Below are 10,158 nucleotides of genomic sequence, written 5' to 3' on the forward strand. Positions count from 1 at the left end.
GTCTGGGTCCGTCTCCCTCACTTGCCTCTACACTGTTGGGGAGATGAGTCGGTGCGAACCATAGAAAACATTGTCGGCAAATACATCGATCGCAGCGAACCCAAGGACAACATGCAAGCCTGTGCTAGGATATGCGTTGAAGTGGACCTTGGTCGAGGATTACCGGAAGCAATACTGTTAAAAGTGGATGACTGGAGCCATATTCAGCCGCTGGATTACGAACAGATACCATTTAAATGCAAGGTATGTCACGAGTACGGGCATTTTGCTAATAGATGTACTAAAACTGTAAATGCAGATAAGGAAGAGCAAGATGGACAATGGGAACCTGTCAAAAAAAAGAAATCAGCCCCTCCTCTTAAACCATCCAAGGACTCTGGCAATCCTGGGCCATCTGTACAACGCCCCTCCTCCCCACCTTCCAACCCCTCAGAAACCCTTACTCTTGATCCTCCCCTTCCCCCCTCTTCCAATCCCTTTTTGATCCTTTCCACAGATGACTCCGCCCCTGATATTCCTTCCTCCGAGCCCCCTCCTTCCCTTCAACTTCAGACCACCTCTTCTCAACCTCAGATCACCTCTTCTCAACCCCCCTTCGAGTCCCTCTCTTCAAGGATTACCAGAAGCTCTTCTAAAGAGCATGGAGCACCCAGTGATTCTTTCAAAAAAACAGGGCCAGGCAGAAAAACCGCTAAACAACATAGGGAGGAGAATGCCCAAAAGGATATAGCACTGGGAACGCAAACTCCAATAGAATCCTTTATCCATGGACATCAAGAGAAAGAAATAAGTGGTAAAGACCAAGAGAGGCGAGCACCTCTTCGCACACCCAATGCGCCATGTTGAAAATCCTTTCATGGAATAGCAGGGGTTTAGGGCACCCCTCTAAAATTGCAGCCCTCAGAGATCTGATTTACAATGAGAAGCCAGAAACAATGCTAATACAAGAAACAAAACAAGACCAACATGAAATGAAAAAAATTATAGAACAACAGAAGAGATTCACGGGCAACATCAGTGACTCTAGAGGAGCCTCGGGAGGCATTGCTACCATTTGGGACAGCAGCAAATGGACTTGCACTGCAACAAATTCTCATCAGAACTGGATTAGAACTGCTCTCGACAGCAACACAAGCAGCCAGACAGTGATCATTTACAATGTTTATGTACCCAATCACTATAGAGAAAAGGAAACTTGTTGGGATGACTTTAAAAATAGCATTTATGGAGAAAGCAATCCAAATATTATAATTGCAAGTGATTTTAATCTAATACTGCATGCAATTGAAAAAAGGGGAGGCACTTTTACTTCAGATCCGTTTAGAGAGCGCCTGGAGGACATCATCCAGGACAACGATTTAGTGGATATCATTCCCAAAAATTGCAAATATACCTGGAGCAATCGCAGAATTGGCAGTGGCAATATAATGGAAAGATTAGACAGGTTTTTAGTTAACATATCGCTCCTCTCAAATTTCTCTGTAGGATACTCTAATGTCCTCAGCGCATCTGCCTCTGATCATTACCCAATCACCTTAACTCTGGAAAACCACTGCCCTCTTGGGCCCATTCCATTCAAATTCAACCCCCTTTGGAATCAAATACCTGCGGTCAAAGAAATTGTCAAGGAAATTTGGATTCAGCATGTGGAAGGCTCGCCTATTTTCATTTGGGAAATGAAATTAAAAAGAACCAAGAAGGCTTTAAAAGATTGGGCCAAAGAAAGATACCAAGAACCAGAGGAAAACAAAAAGAGAGTTAAAAATGAGCTAGAAGAAGTGCAGGCAAGAATTGAAGAACATGGATTAACACACCAAAGCAAAGAGCAAGAAAATGAATTATACGAACAGCTGAGCAGAATAAATAGGGAAGAAGAAATCAAATGGCGTATAAAATCTAGACAATTATGGCTACAAGAGGGAGATAAAAACACTGCTTACTTTCACAAACAGGCCACAGCCCGGAAGCTTAGAAACAATGTCAATACAATCGTGGACAATGAGGGAAATCAACATAATACTCAAGAGGCTATAAAGAAGGAAGCTACTAAACGCTATAAGGACCTGCTGACTGAGGATAAAGAAATAGAAGACTATGCCGACTTGCTCAAGCACATGCCCAAAGGAGTTACAAAGGAAATGAACGATAGCATCGATAAAGACATCGAAGAAGAAGAAATCAAAAGAGCAATCTGGTCTTTGCATCCAGATAAATCGCCAGGGCCTGACGGTTTCCCCATTTGTTTCTACAGGGAATACTGGAATGTGATCAAAAAAGACCTGACTAAGATGATCCGATGGGTCCAAAGAAAAAGGAAGATTGGAGGATTCACCAACTCTACATTCTTAGCCCTCATCCCCAAAGAAAACCGCCCTTCTTCCTTCTCCAGACTCAGGCCCATATCCCTTTGCAATTCTTCATACAAAATCCTAACAAAAATTTTAGCCACAAGATTAAAGCCCCTCCTTCCCTCCTTGATATCTGAAAACCAAGGAGGCTTTTTGCCGAACAGGCATATCACTGACTCCATCCTTCTCGTCCAAGAAGCCATCCATTCAAGTCTATCCAGAAAAGAAAAAGGATTTGTCTTAAAGCTTGACCTAGCGAATGTCTTTGACAGAGTCAGGCATTCCTTCTTATTTTTGTCCTTACAAAGATGGGCTTTGGAGCCTCCTTCATTAATCTCATTGCTGCATGCATAGCCGGTCCCTGGATATCCCCCTTGATCAATGGTAGACCTTGTGAAGCTTTCCAATCTTCCCGGGGTCTAAGACAGGGATGTCCTCTCTCCCCCTACCTTTTCATTCTTATGGCAGAATCTTTCAGCCAAGCTCTGGATCACAACAGGAGAGTTGGACTCATAACTGGCATCAATTATGGGACTGGAGTTAAAAATATTAACCACTCCCAGTTCGCTAATGATACCCTGCTAATAGGAGGTGCATCCATCACAATTTCAAAAAGGTTCAAGAAATTACTAGATCAATTTATGGACTACTCGGGAGGACTGGTAAATCAGCTCAAAAGCTGTATCTATGGATGGAATACGACAAATCAAACTATCCACAGCATTGCCAACATTTTTGGGGTTTCTTGCAAAATCGATTGGACCCATTTTTCATACCTGGGCATGCCAGTTAGTTTGGGACCTTTGAAAGCTGATACCTGGAATGGGATCATAAACAAAGTAAAAAGGAAAGTGCAGCAATGGGGAACAATATGGCTCAATCCTGCGGGCAGACTCATTCTCCTAAAGTTAGGTATCACCTCCTTACCTCTTTACCATTTCTCTTTATATCAGGCTCCTGCCATCTTTCATCATAAATTGGAAGTTGCCCTTTGCCAATTCCTATGGCAAGGGGGTAAGAGTGACAAAAGCAAGTTCAGTTTAGTCAAATGGAAGCAGGTTATACAGACTCAAGAAAGAGGAGGACTTGGCATAAGAGCACCAAAATTCTTGAACCTGGCTTTTGGTGCGAAAATTGTTTGGAGGCTAATAACAGGGCCTCCAATGTGGTGGAAAAGAGTATTGGAGGTCAAATATCTAAGCTTTCCCAGGCAGCAGCTTCTTGAATCCAACATTCCAAATAGAGACTCAACCAAAATCTGGAGGTTATGCAAACAGTCTCTGCCTATGATGATCCAGAATTTATCGAAAGTCCCAAGGGGAGGAGACGACATAAACTTTGGGGTTGATAAAATATTGGGACACCAGCCTCTGAATACGCACAAAGAAGCCAAGCCAATCATTAAGTTTCTTAACGAGGAAGGTATTTACAATCTTTCCCAAATCTCCAGTTGGGATCCTCACTCCCGTACCTGGACAGGCTGGACCTTCCCTGAAATTCCTAACGCATTAGAGCCCAGCCTCAGCTGCCTAAAGACCCTTCTTCACAACAAAGCCCCTATTAAAGAATATGAAACAGATGGCTTTCGTTGGGATTCTTCTCGGACCGAATACACTGTCAAAGCAGGCCACCAACAAATTTGCAGCAGCACCTACCAATTCAATATATGGCCTCATTGGAAATTAGCTTGGAGAGCAGAATCTATCCCAAAAATAAAAAAAATTATCTGGCTTCTCCTGAGAGGCAAAATTTTAACAGCAAAAAATGTAAGAAGAAGGGGTATCAATGGACCCTCCAGATGTCCCAACTACTGCCAAGCTGAAGAGACAATGTATCATCTATTCATAGAATGTCCATTTGTTGCCGATTGCTGGAGAAAGATGTCTCTCATTGGAGCTATAAACTGGGACCCTCTGAATACCATAGCAGAGACAATATACAAGTGGAGGAAAAGTTGCCCTTGGAAAGAAAAAAGAAATCACTTGGTGAAAAGAGTATGGAATGCTCTTTCCCACACCTTGCTGTGGCGAATCTGGCTTGCCAGGAACAAAAAAAAATTTCAAGATAAGAGTACAAATACTCGAACCACTTGCAACAAAGCCAAAACTCTTGCCTTGGAAACTATCTCAAACAACACCAAAGGCAAAATCGATGCTACACAGTACAGTGTTGAGGAGCGAGACATAATTAGTTATATCTTGCACAGGCAGTGCAAAGTACCAGAAGGCAATAAGAGAGAAGCTCAGAACAAAGAAGAAATCAGGTCTTGGAAAATCAGGCTAAAAAATTAGGACTTCGCCAATTGGATTCAAAAGAGTAACTGATATTCCCTTTTTTTCGATGGGGCTTCGAATCGAATCCTGGGATCGCTGGAGCAGGGGGATTGATCACAAACCCCAAAGGGGCATGCATCCTCCACTACGAGTGGAGTCTTGGGGAAGTCTCAAACAATAGAGCCGAAGCTCTAGCTTTGTTCCAAGGTCTAACCCAGTTAGACAAAATGGGAATTAAAAAAGCTCAAGTATTCGGGGATTCCTCAATTGTAATCCAATTAATGGCGCAGCAGCAAAACTCTCCCAATATTCTGCTCCAACAAGTAAATAAACGAAATCAAATCCTTCATCATATGATGGATGACATCCAATATTTTCACATCCTCCGAAATCTCAATAAAAAGGCGGATGAACACGCCAACAACGCGTGTGGAAGACCCGCTGGCACCTTCAGATGCAATTCCAGGGAATCGATCCAATTTCTGCCATGATCACAATGGATATCTCCCGCTTCAAGTTCAAATCCGGTGTCAGGCCTGGTAATCGTCCTTTTTATTGGGCCGGCAACTGGACTGCCATCAGCATAGGGGCAATACATGGACGCGACGGCTGCAGAAGGCATAGTAACCAGGTTAACTTCATCATGCCCGCCGGCATATCTTTCACCAGATCTGTTTCTCTAAGACACTTGATCTCTTTTCAGACTCGTCAGTAGACTTCCCTTCAGCCTCCCGTGACTAATCAACCTGGATCCCGCCTAATTGATCACCAGCTCTGCTACTTAATCAACATCCCTCTTCCCTTCTCTGGCACTATCTTTCTCTCTTTCGCGAATCCCTCTGTCGTGAATCCCTCTCTTTTCCACAACTAGCCTTTCTTGTCCCCTAGTTCTTGCAGAAAGCTCCCTCTTCTCTGTCTTAATCTCAACGATTCCTCGGGTTTGAATGTCTGGAGTATAGCAAGCCGTTGCTTCTTTCAGCTGATCTGGATTTATGCTGCGCTTCTCATCCATAGCGCCCCAAAGTCCGCTCCTCTGTATACTTCCCCTGTTTTATGTGCTTCCTGGTCTCTTCTTATAATCTTAATTCCCGCTGCCATTCCTATCTCACCCATTCAGTTTGACTGCCACGTTTTTACCTCTCTGCTCCCTCCTTCCTGTTTCTTTACCCCCTTATCAATCCCAATGGACCGAAGTGAAGATTGCTTGCATTGTTCAGATTTGCAAGCAGAACTCGAAGAAGTTAGAGCCCAGCAGCGCATTTTGGAGAATCAGCAAAAGATCCTCGAAACAAGGCTGGAAGACCAGAACCGCATTCTGAATGAAAAATACAGAGCTGAAATAGATCTGTTTTTGCACAGGGTGTCTTCATTGCATGAACAGTTTCGTCATTTAGCAAATCGTTGCAGCCATGCAGAAGAATCAATTTCAATACTGCAATGGATGATGGATAAACGAAACAAAGCGGCACCCAGCTCCTCAAGTGCCAAACAACCAGAAGCGGACCCGAACCCGGAGGAGTCTACTGCAAGACAAATTAGCCATATCGAAATCGACTAAAATGGTCTTTAAATGTAAATTTTGGTTAGGACAGTTTGTAAGAATCTATAGCAGCTATAGTAGTTTTAGAATCAGAACAAGTAGGACAAGGGTAATAGAGAGAGTCTCATTTTGTAACTCTATTAACCCAAGCTGTATCCGGCACTTATTGTATCTTCGGAGATCTGACTCCTCTTTTTTATTTCAGACCTTAATATAGCACCCGACTTTGTAAAAAAAAAAAAATCTAGTTATGTTAAGGGTTAGTGTAGCCCAAGTTAGGTGTGATCTTTTAGTGGTTTTGACAGCTTAGATGTCCCTATGTCACAACTACTCAAGCCACAAATTAATAGTGTCAGTCATCTCAGGACTCACATAAACTAGAAAACAAAAAAATGTTATAATTTTTTTTGTTCTTAGGGTGTAGTTTGATTGGTAATCGTATATTATAAAGTCATTGTGCAAATTTAAGGTTCGGGGTTCAAATCCCCTAATGCACCATATGAAGCATGTGTGGGGGCACATATGGGTTCACCTAGAGGTTATACTAGTAGTGGTCGAAATCGACCTTGTGTCACACGAGTACAAGCTTCGCTTAGTTGTGGATTCCTCTAAATGACAAAAAAAAATGTTAATATTTTTTAAATTGTTATAATGAAAAATAAAATGTAACAACCACAATGGTTAGCTCAAGTGGTCTAGAGCCCAATGTGAAGTTCTTTGATATTGTTGCTAGTTGTCACTGATCATGGGTTCAAATTTCTTCAATTCCCTTGGAACATGGCCCCATAATCAAGAGCGATAGTTTACCCAGTTTACCATCCACAAAATGTGGAGAAGTACTAAAATAAAATGTATTGAATTCGATATATATATCAAATTCAATATGGGGTTATTCTTCATTTGCAAAATCAAAGGTTTATGTTGCATGGAGGGTCTGCAACAAGGGAGATGTGGAGTTTTCGTATAAAATATTTATGGTTATGTTGTAGTGGCTACAACCACCCTCCAAAATTTTGCCTTAGTCTGTTTTGGAGCCTCTTTACCAACCTTTCACAACACTTTGTCTTGCTTTGTCAAGTACTCAAGCTTCAATGTTTTCCTCGCACAAAGACAGGCTGACGATTACAGTTGGTCCATTCCCCTCACAGGTTGTTCCCCTGAACTTGGTCCAGCTGTAGGCTAAGCAGCTTCCCCTTGAAATTACGCATTTCTGGAGGGCAACCAGCCTTCCCTCTAGAAAATTGCGCAATCCTCTCTAGCAGCCTTTTGGGCTCTAGGATTGCGCAATCCTGCCAGCCAACACTCCCAACAGGATTTGCGCAAATTTCCCAGCAAGGTTGTTTAGCCCAAGATTTGCGCAAATCTGGGCAACAATCAGTTGCTCTGCCCAGAAATTGCGCAGCCCTCCTGGGCAGTCAACCCAACTCCCAACCAAAAATGTGCATTTCCTTTAAGCAGTCGAGCAGTCTCTTGCATGTGTAACTGAGTTGACTGGTTCCCTCCGGGACCGAGCAAAATAGACTTGCCTGCATGGGTTGCTTCTCCCAAGGCAACACGCAAAGGAATCCCTTGTTTCAGGGATTTATGTTTAGCAGTTGGAGGTTACATGCAAGAATCATTTCAGAAACCTCCCACCAAGTGCCGCTTTCACTAGATTTGTGGCATGCGCGTCACAACCTCGATGTTATCGAAACTCATCAACCCGACGTTGCAGAGCTCATTCCTCACATCAACCTTGCAACTCTGACATCCCACATCACATCTAGGAGCAGCCGACACATTCAGCTCAGTTGTTTTGGGGTAAGCCTGCTTCCCATGCCTTGTGTTGCATTTCTGTTGCTTTTTGTGCTTTTGCCTGTATGAGTAATGTTTGCTTGATTTCAGTGAGCGCTTATTGTCATTTACATGTATATTAGCTTGTCCTAGCATTATTTCAGTTTTCGTTGCTATCTCACTGTTGTCGCATGCATGAAACTGTTTTTCACGAACGGTCGCTGATTCGGCGACATGCCTCACCCACATGCATGTTGTTCCATTTTCTGAATCTATCATTTGTCGTTTGCATTCATGATCATTCACTTATGCTTACACTCAATATCACCATGCATTCACACTCACATTCACTTTCAGTTGCTCATCGGCGAGTCTGGACAGCCTTAGCCCGGACTCTGCCTCACCAAGAGCCTCACCAAGACAAAATTGCGCAATCCTGAGAGGGATGGCTCTGCCTTCCTCTCCAGAAATGCGAATTTCTTCCCAACAGTTGTTCCCCAGGCCTGCTTTGCGCAATCTTGAGGGACAATGACTGCTGGCTCAAAAAATTGTGCAGTGTAGTCACTAAGCCTGTAACCATTATCAGCTGAGATTGCGCATTGCGCAATTCCAGCAGTCAGCAACCAGACTGGACTATGCATTGCGTAGTTCCAACAATCAGTCAATATCCCAGCAGCCCAGACTGTGCCTTGCGCAGTCTTGGCAGTCAGTCTCCCAACCTCTCAACCGAAATTGTGCAACCTTCATAATCAGTCACATAGGTATGTTGCAAGTCAGTTCTCAAGTTCATTTTGGTTTTCGACTAACAGATTGCTTGCCATGAGTGTTGCCATGTCTCCAGGTATTGCAGGTGTTCATTTGTCTCTCAGCAGTGCATGTACAATGGTTTCCAAGAGAGCAGAGTCAAAAACACCGTTCAGAGAACACCTAGAGATGCAGTCGATCAAATGTCTATGAGCTTGCCTATTCACGAAGATATCAAGTTGTCCGTAGACAAGAACATCAAGATATCACAGCAAGCAGCATCATGAACAACAGTTGAAGGCAGCATACCGAATGCAGTGAATACAATGAATGCAGCAAACGCAGCGAGTGCAGTGAATGCAATGAATGCAAGAGGAAGGTTGTTGAGAACACAAAGGCGGAACGAAGTTGCAACATCATGCAGATCCACCGATAATTAAAGCAACTTTGGAGACTCAGGATATGAGGTGATGACGTGACATGAAGATCACATGAAAACAGAGAATGGAACAGAGAACGAGTTGCATGTGCTGAAGTAGAAACTCAAGAAAAACATGAAGCTGCACAGACAGACGAATAAGTTGCAGTAGGAACAGGAACAACAATGGGTGCAACATGCACTCACAAATGAAACTGTGCCCGTACAAGTTAAAGATACATCCCAGCAGCTAACACGGAGCAAACATGGTGAGCAGTGTTATTAATTGCATCCAAGGGTTTCAACAACATGCATGTCATTGTGCGCACACATGCAATCCAACCCATTCAACACACTCACCAAGGCGAAGACAAGAAGCAAGTCCAATTGGAGTTGAACATGTACTTCGGCAAGTTGATGCGCATGACCACCAGCACACACTTGAAGATCAACATGGACACTATGCATCAGTGTTTTGTCGGTTCAACTGCACCCAAGAAGATCATGTGCATGTTAGCAAACGAGTTAGATGAAGAGGCCAAACCAATCCACCAGTTGCAACGGAGGCAAGAGTTCGCTTCAGTAGGATGTCACCATGAGGTGCATGCACACCATCACGGATGACCAAGCTTAGCATCAACTCACCACCTTCACCATCACAAGCATGTCAAAGAGTTGGTTTCATCACAACAGACCGAGCATCAATGATGTCTTGCATGGCTTTCTCAAGCCATGTTGTCTCACATGAGTACATGTGCATTGTAATGTTGAGTCATGTCAAGTGTAAGTCAAGTGTCAATATTTTGATGTAACATTCATAGAGTAGGCGAAGAGTCATGAGGGTAGTTGAACTGTCACAAAGGGGAATGTCAAGGGTCACCCCACCCTTTGCTATAAATAGTCCTTCATAACTCATTATAAGGGCTTTTGGTCAGCCAAGCTTCTATTAAGACTATCTTGAAGAGAGCTTGGACAATATTGTAATGCACCTTGGTTTCTCCACTGCACGAAGCTAATTCATCTCTTTGGAGGAGCAGGCGGATGTGGCTGTAAAGTTTCACT

At 43.3% G+C, this 10,158-nt stretch overlaps 1 protein-coding gene across 1 annotated transcript; it reads left to right on the forward strand.

Annotated features, from left to right (window-relative positions):
- The first annotated feature begins 971 nt into the window (after nt 1-971).
- Nucleotides 972-4,631, forward strand: LOC149162466 (uncharacterized). The gene is made up of 2 exons (XM_089435186.1): nt 972-2,229; nt 4,555-4,631. Exons 1-2 carry the CDS (start codon nt 972-974, stop codon nt 4,629-4,631), a joined length of 1,335 nt encoding a protein of 444 aa, XP_089291312.1.
- Nucleotides 4,632-10,158: the final 5,527 nt, after the last annotated feature.

The sequence above is a fragment of the Pinus tabuliformis genome, chromosome 5_2, assembly GCF_031772625.1.
Source record: "Pinus tabuliformis cultivar Carrire ecotype Pingquan chromosome 5_2, CPIR1, whole genome shotgun sequence".
In the NCBI taxonomy this organism is placed as follows: domain Eukaryota; kingdom Viridiplantae; phylum Streptophyta; class Pinopsida; order Pinales; family Pinaceae; genus Pinus; species Pinus tabuliformis.